Source organism: Chiloscyllium plagiosum, unplaced genomic scaffold (assembly GCF_037043375.1).
Source record: "Chiloscyllium plagiosum isolate Xiang-an unplaced genomic scaffold, Cpla_swu_hap1 HiC_scaffold_7, whole genome shotgun sequence".
NCBI lineage: Eukaryota > Metazoa > Chordata > Chondrichthyes > Orectolobiformes > Hemiscylliidae > Chiloscyllium > Chiloscyllium plagiosum.
In genome coordinates, this window is record NW_028270145.1 from 53,265,029 (window position 1) to 53,287,220 (window position 22,192).

The 22,192-nt window shown below is 40.9% G+C and overlaps 1 protein-coding gene across 7 annotated transcripts in view; it reads right to left on the minus strand.

The window, feature by feature from the left end:
- The window catches only part of LOC122551557 (rap guanine nucleotide exchange factor 4), a 293,650-nt gene that overhangs the window by 163,814 nt on the left and 107,644 nt on the right, over positions 1–22,192 (minus strand). The window contains exon 1 of one of the 7 annotated variants that reach the window (XM_087989019.1): positions 518–758. The exons of 5 other annotated variants lie outside the window; for them this stretch is intronic. In XM_087989019.1, the coding sequence (XP_087845145.1) occupies positions 518–612 (95 nt within the window). In that variant the 5' untranslated portion in view covers positions 613–758. Of the gene's footprint in view, positions 1–517; positions 759–22,192 lie in introns of those variants that run through there. One more of the 7 variants, XM_087989020.1, reaches the window with a different exon arrangement.

Sequence of the window (22,192 nt, forward strand, 5' to 3'; positions counted from 1 at the left end):
ACGCAATTTAAACTGACCGACTGTCCGTGTAAGACTACAGTTATTGTTGCAAAAAGAAATCTACTGACAGCACTATAGTTCCATGTTAAAAGTTTTTAAAAATGCCATCAATTTAATCTGCTTGCCTTGTATTCACAAGTTTGTTAATTCAAAATGTTAAGATTAAAATGATCCCAAAAATATTGTGCTTTTATTACTAAAGATTTTGAAAGTCTTTTGATGGCAAGTATTTGTGTCTACAACATAGCAGCAAGAATCTTGCACAAAATAAGAGGAAATATTCCAGTAACGATGCTCAAAAATTGCAACTCAGTTGTAGCAAATCTATTTAGATAGGAAATCAAAAACAAAATACAGCTATAATTACAATTTTGTTTTGTTTTGAAATCCATGCAAATATTAATTGTATCAACTCAGCTGGATTTTAAACACAGACACACATTAGGACATTGAATTATATTACATTCTTCTTTGAATATACAAGGTAGCTATCAGAAAATAAATAAACTGTTCTTACGTAAGTAGAATAAAATCAGCCCAATTCAGTAAATAATTCCAGGTCACAAGAACCTTTAAAATCATACTCTGTTCCTTGGAATACCTTCCAGGCATGTGGTTGCTGTCTCACTGGAGTGGTGTAATGAATAATTCCTGCTTCTCTCTGGCTGAGCAAGACTCATTCTGATTAAATCAGACTATCCACAGAGGATTAGTACATACAACCTCTCTTCCTGCAGGTTTTCTCTCTCCTGACCTAGTCAACAGCAAGTATAACACATTTTACAGCAATAGTCAGCTGAAAGAGTCACTGAGGGCTTACATTAGCCATAAGCAATATAGTCATCTCTCACAGATCATTTCACATCCCTTCTACACATTAGATGGGAGGTTTGCACTAGAGGCTGTTCCCAATAGATGCGGCTACACAAAAGATTCATTTATACTTCATTCTAAAAAAGTAGTACTACTTGCTGTACATTTTTAACTAAAAGGGTCTAAAGTGGAAGCAGATAATTTAATTGGAATTACTTTTTTTTTAAATGTGATTTTAAGACTGATTATAGCAAATTACAAATTACTAGAAATTTGTCATCTCATGAATATAGTCTTTATCATGCTTTTTCTGAATTACTGATTCAGCTAATTTTTGTTTATTTGGATGGGTCCACTCCTAGATCAAGGCAACATCTAAAAATTAACATTTTTTCCTGATATTTTGAAAACATATGCCCCTTTAATGACAGTAGCTTAGTCCCACAGGTGTCTGCAGCTCTCTGGTATCCCACTGAAAATACACATATTAATGTTTAAACTTAAGCAAGCTATTCAACTGCTAGGGATATCACAGATGAGGCAGTGTGGAGAGGGAGGGTGTGGGCGCAGGTTTTACAATTCCTGCAGTGACAGGGGAAGATGCCGGGAGGGGAGGGTGGGTTGGAAGAAGGTATGGACCTGACAAGAAAGTCAGAGGGAATGGTCTTTACAGAATGCAGATAGGGGTGGGGAGGGAAATATACCTCTGGTAGTGGGGTCTGTTTGTAGTTGGCAGAAATGGCAGAGAATGATGCAATGTATGTGGAGGTTGGTGGGGTGGAAGAGGAGGACCAGGGAGAATCTGTTCTTGCTGAGGTTGGAGGGGTAGGGTTCAAGTGTGGTGTGCAGAAGTGGATGAGATGTGCTAGAGGACATCATCGACCACATGAGGGGAGAAATTGCGGCCTTTGGAGGAGGATGCTATCTGGTGTGCTCTGTGATGGAACTGGTCCTCCTGGGAGGTGATGGTGGAATTGGGAATAAGAGATAGTTATTTTACTGGAGTTAACACATGTCTGCAAGACAAGGGGATGGAGACACAAGTAGCTATGGCCATCATCATCAAGACAAAATGTTATAAAACAGTGATATCTGGAATTGTCCACCAGAAAAGAGAAAGAAAACTCAAATTGTTTAGCAGCTGCTTGCTATGCTATTTATGCTGTAGGTTTCTAAACAAAAACAAAATGCAGCATGGCAGAATTACCTCCATCATATGTATGCACCTTTGTGAAAATGTGAAAATCAGCATACTTTTGAATATTCAATCATGAAATAAAATAAACAATTTTAGTTATTACAAAGAAATTGCTAGATTTTTCATATGTCAACATGTGAATACATAAAAATTGTAACCATTGAACTTGGTTATCAGTGTACAACTGGGTAAAGAAACAGTTCAAAGACTAAAAAGGTTGATACAATTAAAGTTAGCTTTAGAAAGAAATCTAGACAGCAATACATTATTAATTCATATTACAGCAGTATTTGTATGCTTCAAATTTTATATAGAATATATGAATCATTTAAAAGTTCAGATCCTGTCAAATGCAGAAATGACCTCCCACATAAGAGCCCCCAAGGGATGTTTGCGGCATCAAGCCTGCAAAATAGATGGCACCATAGAGTTGGTGTTCACTTGAATGGAGACTGATCTCTTCCTGGATTTTCTCTAACATGGAGCCCATAACCCCACTACTCTCCCAAAATACAATGGCCATGTCTATATCTTTGGAATCCATTCTGTGTGCTGTATTTTGCAAATTTCTTTGAATTAGACTGAAATGAAAAAAAATGATGAGTCAGGATCTGAATGCTAGCCATTTCCAAACAAACAATCAACCATTATCCTTCTCTGATCAAACAAATGTGCCTAAGTAGGATGTTAACAGCAAACCTATTCAGTAAATGCACATTCAAAAATGAGAACAGGAATACTATTAAATATATTTTGGGTGGGGACACTAGTATGCTAGTTGGATGTTTTGGAAATTTTTGGAAGAGTGAAGTTTTAGTACTCTGGGTTGAGTTCATTTATTCCTTGCTTTATGTATTGTGTCACTGGCACAGTGTGAACAATCTATTCCATGACCTTTCAAATCTGAATCAGTTTGGAAAGAATCAAGATCTTATCTAAACAGAGGTGACCTGATCCAAATGCACTGCATCTGATACTGGAATTCAATGTCTGAGAGGGCAGAAATCAGAGGACTAAACACAAGATACAATTTAAATAGGGTAAAAATGCTTGAGACATTGTGTGAATGAAAACTAACTGAACATATTCAGAGTTGGAGTTTACACTGAAATGTAAAAAGTAAAAATAAAAACGCCTCTACAAACTTTTATATCGGATTTTCCCGCAGTGCTTTCCTTCAGAATCTAAATTAATTGCAGTCTTCCTCTTTCTAAATCAATTTTTGTTGATTCCAGTTTATTTTTGGAGTAACTTTCTCAAGCCTTACTACTGGACATAATTAAGATCAATTGCAGAGTTATGGGTTATTTTCAACGTGTTAAAGACAAATAACTGCATAAGCAACAAACTTAAAGCTAAAGTAAAATAAAGTTGAAAGTAGGATTTTATTACGACTAAAAATACAAATCCCGTCAGTGAGCAGCTCAATTGGTCTCAGAATATTTTCTTAAATACACCAACCTGTACTTTAGAAGTTATGGATTTCACAATTATGTTACGGAAAATAAAGCTCAAAAATAATTTCAGAAAAATATTGGTGCTTTTCTCCAATATCATAACAGGAGACAGGGTGACAATTTGCAAATGTGTCAGCAATGATTGAGCTGATAGCAGTCTCATCCTAGTCAGAAAGTTGTGGGTTTAAGTCCCAAACCAGCACTCGAGCACAAAAATCTTGACAGACACTGCAGAGAGAATACTGCACTGTCAAATGTGCGATATTAATAACCTCACTCTTCACAGGTAGATGGTAAAAGATTCCCATGGCACAATTTCAAAGGGAAACCACAAAGGAGCCCTGGGAATTACATACCAGTCATCATTTAAAGAAGTGATCTGGTAATGATCATATTACTACTTTTGAAAGCTTAGTGTGCAACTTGGTGACCAGATTTTGAACATTATAACAGTAACTCTGCTTCAAAAAGCACCTCATTAGTCATGGTTATGAGAAAGGTGCCAAATCAATGCTTCAGCTTCCACCCCTCACCCCCACTAATCTCCACTGTCTTGACTATGTTGTGAACTATAACAATTTAAAGTAAAAGCTACCAACAATTTCCTAACTACTGGTTCAGAGCAGCTTTGACAGATGGCATTGCTACAGATTTGGAAATTGTCAAATACAAATCACAGGTAGCTAAACTGGATAGTGTCCAAAAACATGCACATATTCAATGTCTGATTAACACTCTGCCTGTTAATCGCAACAGCAACTTTGTGCAGCCTGCTTATCAGAATGTTCTCTGCATTCTCTGTTAACCACATGATTAACTGGTGGAGGTCAATAGCATGAGTAGCTAACATACATAAAGCTAACCTACATCTTTTAAAAGATGCATATCATAGTTGAAGCAGCTGGTAGGTGAATAGGCTTAAAGGAGAAATGAGACGATAAAGTGGATTCCAAAGGCTTTTGGTACTGTACTGCGTGGTTTTAGTAATAAAGCAAGTAAAATATCATATATCCATGAGGGAGAGCATAAGGAGACCCTGTAGACATATGATAAAAATGATAGTAGTAGGAGTAGGTAATGTCTTAGTGAATCATAACTCAAGCTGTCTAGGTAGCACTTTTTCAATTTAAAGCTACATTTGGAAGGGGTGGGGAGAGAGAGAGGGGTGAAGGGAGGATTCACATCTGGAAGAACACAAGAATAGTCAGAGTAATCATATGATAACTAGAGATTGTGCCAGAAGGAGAGAAAGTACAGCATAACAGATCAGCAAATTGCACCAGACAAACTAAATGCTGTTTTTCTGAATGCATACAACATTCATAAGCAATTGGGTATACTGTTAACCAATACAAACTGTAGTTTCCAGGTGACCAAGGCTGGGAATTTAACATTCAATGTAAGTGAAATTTTGGAAAGTGTGATGATGCTGCTCCTTTAACAAGGTTATAGAGTCACAGAGTCAGTATATTAGTATATTTAGTATTGAAGAAATAATTGGACTGAACATTGACAAATCCCCAGGACAATAAGATTTTCACCTTAGAGTATTGAAAGAGATGGCAACAGAGATAATGGCAGCTTTGGTGATCATCTTTCAAAATCCTATTAATTCTATAACAATGCCTGCAGGTTGCAAGTGTAACTCAGCCACTTAAAGACAGAAAGAGAAAATAGGAAACTCTACACCTATAACACTGATATCAGTGGTAGAAGGATATAATTACTCAATGCTTATAAAATACTTCTGACTGGACAGTGTCAACATGGATTTATGAAGGAAATATCATCCTCGACAATGAGATGGTTACTAGTAAAATCAGAGGGGAAAACCAGCGGGTGTAGTCCATTTGGAGTTTCTAATGGTTTTTCATAAAGTACATGCAAGTTAGCAAATAAAGTTAAAGCAAACGTGATTGGGGTTAATATACTAGTACAGATTAAGGATTGGTTAATACGTGGAAAAAAAAAGGAGTAGGAATAAATAGGTTACTTTCAGGTTGGCAGGCTGTGAAACAATGGAATACCACATGGATTAGTGCTTGTACCCCAGGTCGTCTTAATCTCGAAGAATGATTTGGATTTGGAGGCCAATTTCATTATTTCTAAGTTCATAAATGATTAAAAGTCTGCAGGGATGAGAGATACAAGAAAAATGCAAACAAATGCTTCAAAGGGATTTTTACAGACAGACGTTCAGAGGAAGCTTACTATTTTGATCCCAGGTACAGAGGGATTTTCATATGAGGAGTAAGTTAAGAATCACATGACACCAGGTTTATTTGGAAGCACTAGCTTTCAGTGCACAGCTCCTTCACCAGGTGGGTGTGGAGAATAAGACCATATTATTCTCCACAACCACCTGAAGGAGCAGCGCTTTGAAAGTTAGTGCTTCTAAATAAACCTGTTGGACTATATATAAGATGGTGGTGAGATTTTTAACTTTGTCCACCCCAGTGCAACACTGGCACCTCCACATCATGGCCACTTCATGAGACGAGGTTGTGTAGTTTGGACCTGTACTTAGTGTAGATTAGAAGAGTGAGATGTGGCCTTATTGAAATGTGCAAAATTCTGAGGTGTTTGATGGAGTAAATGTGAAGAATGTCTAGGACTAGAGAGTCTCTCTCAAAGTGAGAAGTTGCCCATTAACAAAGATGAGGAGGACCTTTCTCTCGATATGAGAGAGAAGCTCTGGAATTCTTTACCACATTGGACTGTAGTGGCCGAGTTAAGTATACTCAAGGCTGATATGGACAGATTTGTAATCAATAAAAGGGAATTGAGGGCTATAGGTAAAAGCAGGCAAGTGGAACGAGGGTTATCAGATCAGATATGATCTTATTAAATGACAGAGCAGACTCGAATGGGCTGAATGAAACATACAAAATGCAGCCAATGAGATCACCCTACCCCTCCACCCAACCACTGCTAGTTCCTTCCCTTGCTACACAGTTACTACTTTGCTCAGGGACTGGGTCAAAGAGGCAGTGGGTGAGGCACCAGGGGCTCGAATTTCAGCTAACACCTCTGAATCAACTATTTGCTATTTGTGCTTTTGCAGTTCATTCCTACAACTTAAAACCAATTCTGCAATAATGTAACATCCTTTGATTTCAGTGTGCCAATATTTATGTGTTTGTGCATCGCAGGCAAATTAACAGCTTTCTTTATAGATATTCTTGAAAATCGACCTTTTGAAGCTTGTTGACACCTCTGGAGCAGGTAGGACTTGAACCTGCACCTTCCAGCTTAACACATTAGGGTCACTACTACTGTGACCTAAGAGTTTTCAGTCTTATTTATACACCAAAAGTTATCCATCTGTCTTTTCACCACCTTGTCAACCTCTTCAACCACCTTTGAGTAGGTATACACCAAGCTCCTTATTGCTTATCTACATTTCTTAAAATTGTACCATGTGTAGTATACCTGCTTGGCAACAGCCCAATTCACCATTCTGATGTCAACAATCCACACCACCATTTACAACATTGCTAAGTTTCATATGATCCACAAACTTTATTCTGTCCCAGCCACTCAGTGTAGGTTACTTCAGAAGCCTGAAGGAAAGATAATGGACCAACACCAAGGCAAACGGTCTCCTACTCCATAAACTATCCAACTACCGTCATCATCTGGTTTCAAATCAGCCACTGAACAAATTCTGCAGTGAATTCCCGTAATTCCACTGTTTACACCTTCTGTCTCTCTTGGATTAACCCATACTGTTACAAAGGCACTGACTGACCTGTAGTTTCCTGGTTTGCTCCCTCCACTTTCTTCAATAATGCCTTAAAATGTTAGGGTGCAATTCAGTTGTAGAGAACTATTCTTTGCAGCCAATGAGGATCATACTGCAACTAATGCTGGTTTTGTTTTGCTTTCAATTCTTTCAACAAATCTGTAATACATTCCATCTAGACTCCAATGTATCAATCTTCAATAAGTATTGTCTTACACTTAGCAGGACATAATACTAAACACTAATGGGACATTATACTACATGAGAATAGAATACTAACTTGTCAAGTGTACTTGTACGTGAAAAACCATAGTAAAACGTTTCATAAATTGTCCCACCAGTGTCTATAATGACCGAGGTCATGTATAATAAAAATAAAATGAAGACAAGTTCACCACAGTTCAGTTAATAGTTCCTAGACTTGGGGAAAGCTGATTGGGGAATGATGGAATACCCTGAAGACACAGCGTGGATGAGACCACCACGCCAGGTCGCTGGACACTAGGCTGTTACCATCCAGAGCAGACAACCACCATACTGGGCCGCTGAACACTAGCGCTGGGACAAGACTGCCTCACTGGGCTGAGCTGGTTTTTCTCCTCCTCACAGTGCCCCTGCCTAGCTGCAGACCTGGAGCCTCTGTCTAGCCTGCAAATCAGGGCTAGGAGAGACACCTGCTCCTTGTTTGCCAGGAACACCAAGCTGGGTTGGAGCCATATCTGGCACTGCCACCGGAGACCTGCTCCTTCACTCACTGGGCCGTAGAGCTAAGGATCGGGAGAAGAGCAACATCTTGACCAACACCCTTCTCTTAGCCACCCATTCAAACCATTTGCTGTACACACGTTTTTGACATTTCCCAACATTACAACAGTTACCAAATTACAAAGCCAGCAGTCAACATATCCACTTTGAATTTATTTAATACTAGTAGGTGGGCGGTACGGTGGCCCAGTGGTTAGCACTGCTGCCTCACAGCGCCAGAGACCTGGGTTCAATTCCCGCCTCAGGCGACTGACAGTGTGGAGTTTGCACGTTCTCCCAGTGTCTGCGTGGGTTTCCTCCGGGTGCTCCGGTTTCCTCCCACAGTCCAAAGATGTGCAGGTAAGGTGAATTGGCCATGCTAAATTGCCCGTAGTGTTAGGTAAGGGGTAAATGTAGGGGTATGGGTGGGTTGCGCTTCGGTGGGGCGGTGTGGACTTGTTGGGCCGAAGGGCCTGTTTCCACACTGTAAGTAACCTAAGTAATCTAATCTAATCTAGTATTAGACAACTAATTTCATGATCTATGGATCATGAGAATGCCGTCAAATCGACAAAACAGTAAGACCTCAAAGTAGAAATGTGGCAATGAACTCAAAAAACTAAACGGCATCAAAAAATAATCTCTAGATTATTACCTGGCACAGGGTCAACAAGATTGAAGATGTAAATGCATGGCCCAAAGATTGATGTGGAAAAAAAGGTTTGAATTGATGTGATATTGGCACCAGTACTGGGGAAGGGAACTATTCCAATGGGACAAGCTAAACCATGCTGGGACCAGAGTCCTGGCAAATTCCATAACCTAGGCTGTGGACAGGACTTTAAACTGCAGGAAAATTATGGAAAAAATGTTAATAGGGGATGTATCAGGAGAGGTTATTAAAGTTTCCAAAACGAATAATAGAATAGAATGTGGAAAGGCTCAGGAATCTAACTTCTGATATAGTAGATAAGGGGACAACCATGACAAGGAGAATGGTTAACATAGGAGTGAGGGTGTTGTACTGAAATGCACAGAGAAGATGAAACCAGTTAGAAGGAGCTTGTACCATAGACTGAATTTGGCAGGTACAAGGTGGGTGTAAAAGAGACCTTGCTGCAAAGGGATCTGGACTGGGAACTAAATATCCAAGGACACATGTCCTATCCAAAGGATTGGCAGGCGGACAGTTGGGGAGGGACTGTCTTGTTGTAAGAAATAAGCTTAAATCAAAATCAAGTAGTGAGAGAGAGTCAGAAGGTGTAGAATCTGTGGGGATAGAGCTGAGGAACCACAGATAAAAGGTAAACCCTGATGGGAGTTGTGTACAGGCCTCCTAGCAGTAGTCAGGAGGTGGGGCAGAAAAGGAGTGCAAGAAACAATAATTGTGGAGGACTTCAACATGCAGGTGGACTGGGAAAACCAGGTTCATAGTGGATCTCCAGGGAAGGAATTTGTGGAGTGTCTACAAGATTTTTTTTGTAGCAGCTTGTGGTAGAGCCCACTAAGGAACAGGCAGTTCGGCATTTGGTGATATGTAATGGGCAGACTTGATTAGGGAGCAGGTGAAGAAACCTCTAGGGGCAATGGCCTTTATAATGATAGAATTAATCTTGCAGTTTGAGGGAAAGAGGCTGGAAACATATCTAACAGTATTACAATTGATTAAAGGTAACTACAAAGACAAGATGGAGAAGCTGGCCAGAGCTGATTTGAAGGGGAGCATGCTCCTACCCCACTGAACTCATCTCATCCTTCAACTCCAACCTCATCACCCTTGGTTTAGGGGATTCCCACCTACATCCATGACACCAACCACGCCCTCTATCTCTTCAATAACCCAGTTCCCTCGCCCCTAGTGCTTTATCTTCTCTATGTATGTGCAGTCCTTATACACGTCCATACCTTCAGGCCCTCAGCTTCTTCATCTCCAAGAGACCCATCAAGCCCCCCTCAACCAATACCCTCCTCTGCCTTGCCGAACTCACCCTCAACAACATTTCCTTTAACTCCTCCCATTTCCTCCAAATCCAGGGGGTGGCCATGGGCACCCGGATGGGCCCCAACTACGCCTGCCTCTTTGATGGCAATGTCTATCTCTTCAGTACTTACAGACATCACATCCCAACTCTTTCACCGTTACATTGACGGCTGTATTGGTGCAGCATCCTGCACCCAGGCTGAACTGGAGCAATTTTAAGTCGACTTCTCCCACAATTTCCACCACGCCCTCAAACTCACTTGGTCCATCTCAGACACGTCCCTCCCCTTTCTTGACCTCTCCATTTCCACCTCCAGTGACACTCTCCAGATGGAGATTTACTTAAAACCCAGACTCCCATAACTGTCTGGACCACACCACCTCCCACCCAGTACCCTGTAGGAACTCCATCCCTTTCTCCCAATTCCTCTTCCTCCACTGCATCTGATCAGATGAGGAAACATTCCATTCCCAAGCATCCCAGATGTCCACCTGTTTTGAACTACATGCTTTTCCTCCCTCTATCATCCAGTCAGCCCTCCATTGCACCACCTCCATTCCCTATTCCACTGCTCTAAACCCCCCCTTCCAACCGCAATAAAAACAGAATCCCCCTTATCCTCACCTACCCGCCCCTACACCAGTCTCCACATCCAACGCATCATTAAACACTTCCACCAACTCCAACAAGACCTCACCACCAAAGACATCTTCCCACCCCTCTCTGGCTTCCACAAGGACCATTCCTTTTGACAGTCCTTGGTTTGTACCACTTTCCCCACCAACCTCCCTGAATCCCTACACCTTCCCCTGCAACCAGAAAAAATGCAAAATCTGCTGGTACACCACACTCCTCACTTCCATGCAGGGCCCCAAACAGTCCTTCCAGGAGAGATAGAGGCTCACCTGCCTCTCTTTCAACCTAATTTACTGCATCAGCTACTCCAGATATGGTCTTCTCTATATTGGGGAGAGCAAACATAAACTTAAGGAACGGGTCACCAAGCATTTCAGCTGGGCCCACAAGGGCCAACCAGACCTCCCGGTCATTACCCATTTTAATTCCCCTTCCCACTCCCTTTCCGACATGACCATCCTTGGCCTCCTCCATTGCCACAATGAACCAAACCACAAATTGGAGGAACACCTCATCTTCCACCTGAGCAGCCTACAGCCCAGAGGACTTAACACGGAGTTCTCCTCCTTCCTTCCCAGCCCCAACACCTCCCTTCCACTTCTCCCTGCTACCAACTAGATTCATTCCTTCCATTGACCAACCTGTCTACATCTGTGCCCACTTCGCCACCCTACCTCTACCATCACCTTTATCTGCAGCTCCCCTTACACCCACACCCAGTCGTGAAGAAGGGTTACACCTGAAACTTCACCTTATCTACCTCCTGATGCTGCCTAGCTTGCTGTGTGCTTCCAGCCTCCTGACTGTCTATTTTGGAAGGGGAGCCAAGCAGGGAAAACAGTGGAACAGCAAAGGTAGGAGTTTCTGGAGGGTAATTCAGGAAACACAGCAGAAATTCATCCTAACAAAGAAGAAACATATTAGTGGAGGGTGAGGTAACCACAGTAGGCAAGGGAAGTCAGGGACAGCATAAAAATCAAAAGAGAAAGCATACAATATGGTGAAGATTCATTGCAAGACAAAATTGGAGGTGTAGTGGACAGTGACGGTTACCTCAGATTACCATGGGATCTTGATCAGATGGACCAATGGGCTAAGGAGTGGCAGATGGAGTTTAATTCAGATAAATGCGAGGTGCTGCATTTTGCAAAGGAAAATCATGGCAGGACTAATACGCTTAATGGTAAAGTCCTAGGGAGTGCTGCTGAACAAATACCTTGGAGTGCTGGCTCATAGCTCCTTGAAAGTGGAGTCACAGGTAGATAGGGTAGTGAAGGCAGGATTTCCTTTCCTTTATTCAGAGTATAGAGTACAGGAGTTGGGAGGTCATGTTGTGGCTGTACAGGACATTGGTTAGGCCACTGTTGGAATATTGTGTGCAATTCTGGTCTCCTTCTATCAGAAAGATGTTGTGAAACTTGAAAGGATTCAGAAAAGACTTACAAGGATGTTGCCAGGGTTGGAGGATTTGAGCGAGACGGAGAGGCTGAACAGGTTGGGGCTGTTTTCCCTGGAGCGTCAGAGGCCGAGGGGTGACCTTGTAGAGGTTTACAAAAATCATGAGGGGCATGGATAGGATAAACTTTTTTCCCTGGGCTTTGATTTTTAGGTTACTGTTTTTGTTATTTGTCAAGTATTTGTAATAATTTCCCCATTGTATAGCCTCAAAAAAAATCAATCTCACCTAAGAGAGGTCCAGCTACTAGCATCCTTTCATACGGTCAGTAAAATAAAAACAATCAAGACGTTCTTTAAAATAAACTAACTTCACTTCCACCAATATTATGATGCACTGTAAGAAACCTCCGAATATCCTGGAAAATAAAAATATTTTTCTCCCTTAATTTACAACTGGGAGCCTGACAGAACTTCAAAAGGTTTCAGCCTACACTTTAAAATAAAATGCACTTGGAAGAGGAGAGGATGGACTGAGGATGAACCTTATTTAACTAGATGGTAGGGTAGTAATGGGGTATCAGTCTGCTTGGTCAAATCCAGAAGGGTCCCTTCCTTTAGGATCATAACACGCCATCCAATAGGGAAAAAAAAGCACAGCCTCTTGTATTACAAATCCCTTGAAACAACTATACGTATCTTTCTTCAATATCTCAGCTAAACCAAATCATACCGTTTGATAATTCCCCACCTTAAACAAACCCACACAAATTAAGAATTACCTTATCAAACTAGAATGTTAAAACTTCAGTATAAGAGCAGCTCCAGACAGGACACAGCACAGGATAGCTCAATTCTTGGTGACACTGAAACCCAGAAACAGAAAATACGAGCAAGAGAAGGCTATTTGGTCTTTCGAGCCTGCTCCACCATTCGTTATGATCATTAGTGATCATCCAACTCATAACAGTCTATTCCTGTTTCTCCCTATTTCAGCTGATCCCTGTAGCCCAGTGCTATATCCTTCTTGAAATCAACGTTTTGGCCTCGATAGTTTTCTGTGGGAGTATATTCTACAACTCCCCACTCTCTGGGTGAATTTATCCTCATCTCAGTCCTAAATAGTCAGCTTCATTTCCTTAGACTGTGACCTCTGGTTCTGGGCTGCCTTCTCTTGCCCCTTCCTGCATCTACCCAGTCTCATCCTGTTAGAATTTATGGTTCTATTGCAGTCTAAGATTAATTACCAGTTAAAAAGGTGCAACATTGCTCATAATAATAATTGCCTCACCAAGGGATTGATTTTGCATGCAGAAACAAAATGCACAAAAGGGGTTAAACTCCAGGAAATCTAGGTCCAATTTTCTCAGTCTGTAAGCATAGGACAGCCTCATTCCAAGGATCAATTTATTGAACATTTGCTATCTATTTTTCAAAGCAGGTATATCTACCCTAGATATGGAGGCCAAAACTATGCTTAGTATTCCAAGTGTGGTGCCTGAACAATTATTCCAAAGTTTCTTTATTCTCATACTCCAACTACCTTGCAGTAAAGGGTAACATGCTACTTGCCTTCCTAATTCTTGCTGTGTCTAAATTCTCTCTTTCAGAGTTCCTTGGATGAGCACAGCCAAATCTCTTGGAACATAAATGTTTATAAGTTTCACACCTTTTCAAAGGCCTTCTACTTTTCTATTCTTACATCCTCACACTTCCCTGCATTCTTCTCCATCTGCCATCTTATTGCCCACGCACTTCACCTGTCACATCTCATTGCAACACTAGAAAGAATTAATTAGTGAGGTACCAAGGCAGGTTCAGAATAAGAGGGAATGAATGCAAAAAGGCTTAAATTAGGTTTATAGAACATCATGTTAATAAACAAAGCGTATGAAGTACTGGGAATCTACCCAGTAGTTAGAACTGGTTTTAATCAGTCCAACATTTCCTAGGTTACGGTAGGTAAGTAAGTCAGAACACAAGTCCCTGACTAACTCCAAGCTAAACTCTTTCTCCCCCAAGAGGGTTCCAGAAGCAAATTCACTGCCTGTCAGAAGCTTAAAGTCCACGAGGGTGAAAGGAGGGCAAACAAAACCAAAGTTCCGTGTATACTGCAAATGGGAGAAACAGGACAGAGCTAAAAAACTGTGGATATGGCAATATCAGGTTGATAATAATGACAACTGGGCTGAACAGAAGTTCAAATGTGAAGTAAAAAAGGAAGTAAGACGGGTGAAGAAAGAGGATGATAAAAGACTTGCAGTGAACATGAAATGTAGTTCAAAGTCTCCTATTGCAGGAGAAATGGTGAAAAGCTGGTAATATGCATCAGGTGATTGAGGACCAAAAAGGAGAACTACTCCAGGAAACAGTGTGGCTGGGATGCTAAAAGAGTGTTTTGCATTTGTCTTTTCCAAAAACGATGCCACTAAAGTCAGTGTGAAAGAAAGAGGTAGCCGAGATATTGGAAGTGCAAAATAAAAATTATAATGTGGAAGAGATTTTAAGAATGGCTGTCTGTACTTAAAGTTGATAAGTCACCAGGAGTAGATGTGAAGCATCCAAGGATACTGAGGGAGATATGGAAGGAAATTGTGAAGATACTGATCATAATCTTTCAATACATCTTAAATACAAGGGTGGTGTCAAAAGGACCCGAGAACTGCAACTGTTACAGCCTTGTACAAAGGAAAGACGTTAAAGTCAACAGTTGCTCCTCAGTTTGATTTTGATGGTTGGAAAGCTTTCAGAAATGATAATTCATTTTAAAAAATCTAAAAATATTATCTGGATGTGTAGATTAATTAAAGGAAAGCCAGTCTTGTCAAAAGGTCTATTCAACTAACTGGAGTTATTAATGAAGTAACAGGAAAGTGAGGTAACAGGAAGGTTGATGGTAGTGTGGTTGATATGGACTTCTGCAAAAGGACAGTACAGCTCAAACCCATCAGATTAAAAGAGACAGTGGCTGTGTGGACATGAAGTTGGTGAATGGTGGGAAATACTTTAGCTGTTAGATATCAAAAGGCAGGAATGGTTGCTGCATGTTCCAGAGTTTAGATGTTTCAAAAGGAATTGTGTGGTGGGGTAATAAAGATGGAGGAGTGGCATTGCTAATCAGGAATAGCAGAAAGGGAGATAGTCGAGGAGAGCTTGTCTACTGAGTCAGTATGGGTGGAAGTCAGAAACAGGAAAGGAGCGGTCACTTATTGGGAGTTTTCTACAGGCCTCCCAATAGCAACAAGCACAGAACAGCAGATTAGGAGACCAGTTTTGAAAAGATGCAGAAGTAACAGGGTTGCTGTCATGGGTGACTTTAAATTTCCGAATATTGATTGGAATCTCCTTAGTTCAAATAGCTTGGATAGAGCAGTTTTTGTTAGGTGTCCAGAAAGGTTTCCTCATGCAATATTTAGATAAGCCGACTAGAGGGGAGGCCATATTGGATTTGGTGCTTGGCAACGAACCATGCCAGGTGTCTCTCAGAGAATTTTAGCGACAGTGATCACAACTCTGACCTTTACTTAAACTGAGGGACAGGAGCAGATAGTATGGGAAAGTATTTAATTGGGAGAGGGGGAATTACAATGTTATTAGGCAGGAACTGGGGCACCTAAATTGGGTCAGATGTTCTCAAGGAAATGCAAGACAGAAATGTGGAGTTTGTTTCAGAAGAAATTGCTGATAGTGCTGGACAGGTTTGTCCCACTGAGGCAAGGAAGAGATGGTAGGGTGAAAGAACTTTGGATGACAAGGGATGTGGAACATCTAGTCAAGAGGAAGAAGGAAGCTTACCTTAAGGTTGAGGAGGCAAGGATCAGACACTGGTCTAGAGGGTTACAAGGTAGCCAGAAAAGAACTGAAGAGTAGACTGGAGAGCTAGAAGGGGATGTGAAAAAGCTTTAGGATTAAGGAAAACCCTATGGCTTTCTACTCTTACACGATGAACAAGAGGATGACCAGAGAAAGAGTAGGGCAGATCAGGGATAGTGGAGGGAACTTTTGCCTGGAGTCAGAAGAAGTAGGGGAGGCCCTTAATGAATACTTGGCTTCTGTATTCACTACTGAGAGAGACCTTGATGTTTGAGGATGGTATGAAACAGACTGATATGCTCGAAAAGGTTGATGTTAAGGAGGATGTGCTGAAAATTTTGTAAAATATGATAGATAAATCCCCTGGGCCAAATGGAATAGACCTAGGTTACTATAGGAAGTAAGGGAAGAGACTGCTGTGCCTTTGGCGATGATCCTTGCACCTTCACTGTCTGTTGTAGTGCCCGAAGATTGGAGGATGGCAAATGTCATTCTCTTCAAGAAAGGGAATAGAGATAATCCTGGGAATTACAGACCAATCAATCAATCAATCAAATCAGTCATACATCAATGGTGGGCAATGTATTGGAGAAGATTCTGAGAGACAGGATTTATGATTACTTGGAAAACCATAACTTGATTAGAGATAATTAGCATGGCTTCGAGGGGCAGGTCATGCCTCACAAACCTTATTGAGCTTTTTGAGGATGTTACATAACACATTACTGAAGGTAGGGCAGTGGACGTGGTGTAGTTGGAAGAGTTGTGGATAGTGTGGAGGGCTGTTGTCGGTTGCAACGGGACATTGACAAGATGCAGAGCTGGGCTAATAAAAGTAACAGATGAAGCTCAACCTGGAAAAATGTGTGAAGTCATTTGCCTTGGAAGGTCAAGTTTGAATGCAAAATATAGGATTAAAGGCAGGCTTCTTGGAGGAACAGGGGGATCTTGGGGTCCAAGTCCATAGATCCCTCAAAGTTGCCACCCAGGTTGATAGGGTTGTTAAGGCAGCGTATGGAGTGTCAGCTTTCATAGCAGGAGAACTGAAATTAAGGGCCATGAGGTCATGCTACAGCTCGATAAAGCTCTGGTTAGACCACACTTGGGATATTGTGTTCAGTTCTGGCCACCTCGTTATAGGAAAGATGTGGAAGATTTAGAAGGGAGTGCAGAGATTTACCAGGATGCTGCCTGAACTGGAGGACATATCTTATGAAGTAAGGTTGAGGGAGCTAGGGCTTTTCTCAGTGAAGGAGGATGAGAGGTGACTTGACAGAGGTGTACAAGATATTAAGAAGCACAGAGTGGATAGCCAGAGACATTGTTCCATAGCAGAAATGTCTATCACGAGGGGCAATATTAAGGTAATTTGAAAAACATTTAGAGGAGATGTCAGAGTGGTGGGTGCATGAAATGCACTGCCAGCAGTGGTAGTAGAGTCAGAGACATTAGGCACATGGAAGATAGTACAATGAAGGGAATGCAGGTTAGTGTGATCTTAGGAGTAGGTTAAGCAGCCAGCATATCATCAAGGGCCGAAGGGCATGTTCTATATTCACAAGTTATTTATTGTCACATATCTAGAAAGAGTGAAAAAAAGTGTTTTGTTGCCACACTCCATTACCATTGAGTGTTACAAAAAGATATCACAAATACAGTTCTTCTGTAAAGGATTCCCTGCTCCACACACAGCAAGGATAGCCCTGCCAAGACTCCACATTTCCAGCATACCTCAACCAGGATTCTTTGCTCCAGGCACACAGTCAGTGCCGCAGCCAAAGATCCGCCGAGTTATCAAGACTATGCTCCTTGCCTACCACAGCGAGGAGTCCTCACTCTGGGCAATGGCACTACCAACGAACCTGACCAGTTGAAAACACTTTGGCATCTCCCCAGTGTCAGAAGATGGAGACGGAAAAGAAAGACAAAAAGGGGAGAGCGAGAGCGAATAGTGACAGACTTTAAGAGCAGTAGGAGAGACAACGTAAAATCAAAAGGCACAAATCTAAAGGGATTGCATGAACAGGCAACTGAGATGTAATGTTCACAAAAGCAATGAAGGCAACACGGCATCACAATGATGCCCAAGACCGACTGACTGGAATTTGTTTCCACATTCTCAATGTGACTTTCAATAATGTGATATCCTGATAATGTTCTGAGGAAAAGCAACATATTTGCAAGGCTGAAGAGTGGAGGGGGAGTGGTCGAGGTGAGATGCCAGCATGGACACAACCGGCAGAATGGCCATTTTTTGCACTGGAACCCATTTTAATAGTGTCTCAAGCAGCAGGTACCACCAGTCAACTTAGGGCACAAGCAGGGGAGGTTGACCAGTTGAGCAGACCCTGTCTTTGTCATTAAGAAGCTAAGAGAGACACAGAATTTGCTCAACCAGTTGTGAACAGTAGACTTAATTCCATATAAATTCTATTTTCTCAAACTGCCAAAGTTACCCATACCATATATTAAGTCATCACATGGCATTCTCTAGCACATCTTATGTATTATAATAGAATCAATATTCCAACATCTCAGCGTTAAGCACACAAAAATTATACTGTTGTGAGTGACATTGAAATATCTGAAATGAGACGGTGTAATTCACACGCGAGTGTGTTTCTGGAATCACATTGTGCAAAAGGTGTAGGATAAGGGATTAATTCTGACTGAAATACTAAATTAAACAGTGTACATCACCCAAAGTGCTTCAATGTCACATGATTCGTGCGCACTCTTGCAGCGTTGTGGCATGATGAAACAACAGTAAGAGATTTCTTTAAGGTAGTTAATAATTTTCTTACCTTAGCAGATGAAATATTCTTTAGTAGCAAAACAATTTTATGCATAGGGTGATAAATGCCTGGAATGCCCTGCCAAGGGAGGTGGTAGAAGCAGAGAGTATAGCAATGTTCCAGAGGCATTTAGACCGTCACATGAACAGGTAGAGAATAGAAGGAGCAGATGGAGTTAGTTTAGAACAATATTGTTGGCACAGGCATGGTGAGAGGAGAAAGTCAGGACTGCAGATGCTGGAGATCAGAGCTGAAAATGTGTTGCTGGAAAAGCGCAGCAGGTTAGGCAGCATCCAGGGAACAGGAGAATCGACGTTTCGGGCATAAGCCCTTCAGGCTGTTCCTTGGATGCTGCCTGACCTGCTGCGCTTTAATTGCTAATTATCTTAAATCCACCCCCATTTCAATGTTAAACACCTCCCTTTTCCTCTTAACCCACACACGTGCATGGTGGTGCTCCTGTTAACGGCCGGTGAATTTTTTTTTTAATTTTAAGGTCACTGGCTAGTGTTCTTATGTGTAAGAACATTACAAATGTGAAAAATCAATTTAAAAAAATAATGTGTTGACCTGGTAGTAGAGAGATATTGACCCAATATTATGCTTGCATACTGCATTGAATAAAAAAGGTGACAGAGATTAAGTCCAACAACAGTACCCACCAGAAACAAGAGAAGGTATGGTAACTTGAAATGGTGAGGGGTTGGGGTGGGTGGCAGAAGCAAGCTTTAAATAGGAAACTATATTAACAAACAAGACAGAAAAATCAATCTTCTGATTCAGAGAGTTGCATCCGTGAACTTTTTTAGACATATTCAAGTACTCTTAGAGAAAACTAAGGGGCGCTCCTGCTGGAACTTCTGTTCCACCAGTTCTTTTTCCTTCTTCGTTCCTTTTCTCCCCCCTTCTCTCCCCAGCTGCAAGCCCCTGGAGCAGCACATAGGGAGGTGAGCCCCAGAACAGTGCACAGGAAAGCAGGTCCTGGTCACTTGGAGCAGCTGAGTGCCAGTACAGAGTGGACTGGGGCTCAGAGTGGAGTGGTGTCTGGTGTGGGCAGTCAGACCACGTGCAGAGGGTCTGTGCTGAGCTGTTACACTGTAATGTCGATTTGAAATTTCCTACTTTACTGTAAGTCAACCCTTTAGTGATGTCCTACTTTTAAATCTGTTTTTCAACTCTAAAGTAATGCAACTACATTTATTCCATTACTGTATCCAAGAATTTTACCTAAGTACTTGTACCCAAGATGTCGCCAGTAGACAGATATTATAAAAACGTTTCCCTGCACTCCTACATTGTAGTACATGTGACAAATAAAAGGATATTCATTTTATTGGCTTGTTTGGGATCATGTGTGGATTTGATGACAATGTTAAAATTGGTGGATTTGTAAGAAATGTCTTCAGTAGCAGCTTTAATGAGCCTGACATAAAAGGAATTAAACTCTGCTGACAAATCTTAGCAATGAAGCAAAGGCACCTGACCCAGCATTCAGTCTATCTTCTTTCAGAAACCCCTGCAGATCTAAGATAACAAGAAAAACACCAGTCATTACTCTTCATAAATTCAGGAAAAACTCCCTCTGGTTTGATCCCCCAGCAAGTAGGATTTCAGCATCCTGTGGCATTGGACATCCTGTTGTTGCTTGACTTCTTGTCAGCAAATTGGTTGAAAAAATGAAATCCAGCATAAACTGAGACTGTGCTTAAGTCAATATAGCAAAAAGAATTAAATCGGAGGCAAATTTTCTGTTGTATATGGGTGTAAAGATCTGAAAGGGCTAATATTGAGGACTACCTTAACCACCGCCCACTAATGATATTACCCAATGTCTATCATACTAAATGTAACCTGTAACTAGCCACTAACGTGGAATAATTCCTTGCTCAATACAGAAACATTTTCTCATTAATCCAGTAAGTGGTTTCCTTCAATCATACAAAACCAAACAGATCCTATACTTAAGGAATAGCGGTTATAAATCCATACACATGGTGAGGTGCAGACCATGTACATGGTGAAGAGCCACACTGATTGAAACAAAGTACAATTCTTTACTTTAAATATGCAATTTTGAATATGAACTGTGATCCAATTAACTTGCAAGTTGAATATCCTTTGAAATATCACTTCCAAAAAAACCTATCACGATCAGTGTCCAGGGGTCTATTTGGTGGATTCACTTCTGAGCAAGACTTTATTCTTACAGCTTAAAATCAGAGTTCCAACTGCCAGACTTGCACATATTCACAAACATTACAAAGCTCTGGCAGGTGCCTAAAGGAACTGCTCAGCAGGATGATATCTGTTGTGAAGTCTCCTGATGCAAGTTTAATTGTTTTCACCCATTTCCTTTGCTTGGGGCAGGGGAGGAATCAGCCCTTGAGCCTTGGAATATTATAAGGAGAAAGGCACAAGGTAGCAATGCAAAGAGAAAAAAAAAGCAAAGAGCAAATGATTGTAATAGCTCAGATGTCTAAAACAAGATGCATTATGATGGGTAAGCGACTGCACAGCAACTAGGTGTGCTGACTGAGACAGGCAAACCTGAATTTTAAAAGCTCAAGAGATTCAAATTAATCTGACCAGTTTATACCATTAGGAAAAACAAGTCAATTTTAATCTTTGCACGTGTGCAGGCTGAGCATAGAGTACTACATAGAAAAATGAGTCAAACTAATATCTTAGTGAAAAAAAAAATCCTATTGCAACTGTCAAATAACTGAACGGAGTATACTGCCATTAATTCACTCTCAGAGGAGACTTCAAGTGACAAATTACTCAAATTTGATTCTTCTTTGTGACTCCATCCAAATGCCGATCAGATTACTACCTCAAATTTACTTAAAGACACCAAATCTTCTATATGGGATACATTCATCAGACATCTTTAATTTTTAGGTAGTAATAAAAGACAGTCACATTTGCCTGGCAGAATACAAGATATTTATCAGATAGAATAAAACATGAAAGTTAGTGCTTGACAAAAATGATTTATAAATACTGCCAGTTTAGTTTTTTTTTTGCAACTTCACATCTTTAAAACAATATTTGAACATGAACCAGAGGAAATCAGTGAAAAACACATAATAGATGAAGACATACCTACCTTCATTATAGGTTCGTATTTGATCAGTGGGGCAAGGAATAGCCCCAGCAAACAAGAAAGGATCTCTTGCAGCAATGAGAATGAAAAAATAAGATTTTTCAGAGAAAAAACACACTGGCGTTATTTGCAAACCAGCATGTTGCTTTGTTTTTCAGTTCATAGCTCAAATGCAATTCACTGCATGCTACTTAGAGCTTGGAATTTTTCACCCCCAATTATAGTACAATCACTATGAAATATAGGAGCATTTTCAATTCAACTAATTTTCTGTATTGACATCTTCATGCTGGGTAAATGCAGTTAATTCTTAAGAGATGATGAGATTACCTAGCAAGAAATTGGAGGTTCATTCTTCTATCTGAATTATACTGCTGCAGACAAGACAGATATATGCTTAATTCATCAGAAATGTAATTCACTTTTAGAATCTGGATCACTTCTTTTACTTCGAGGTTTGAGAAGTGTTTTACAGAGGCAATGGAATAAATATTTGGGGTACCAGGAA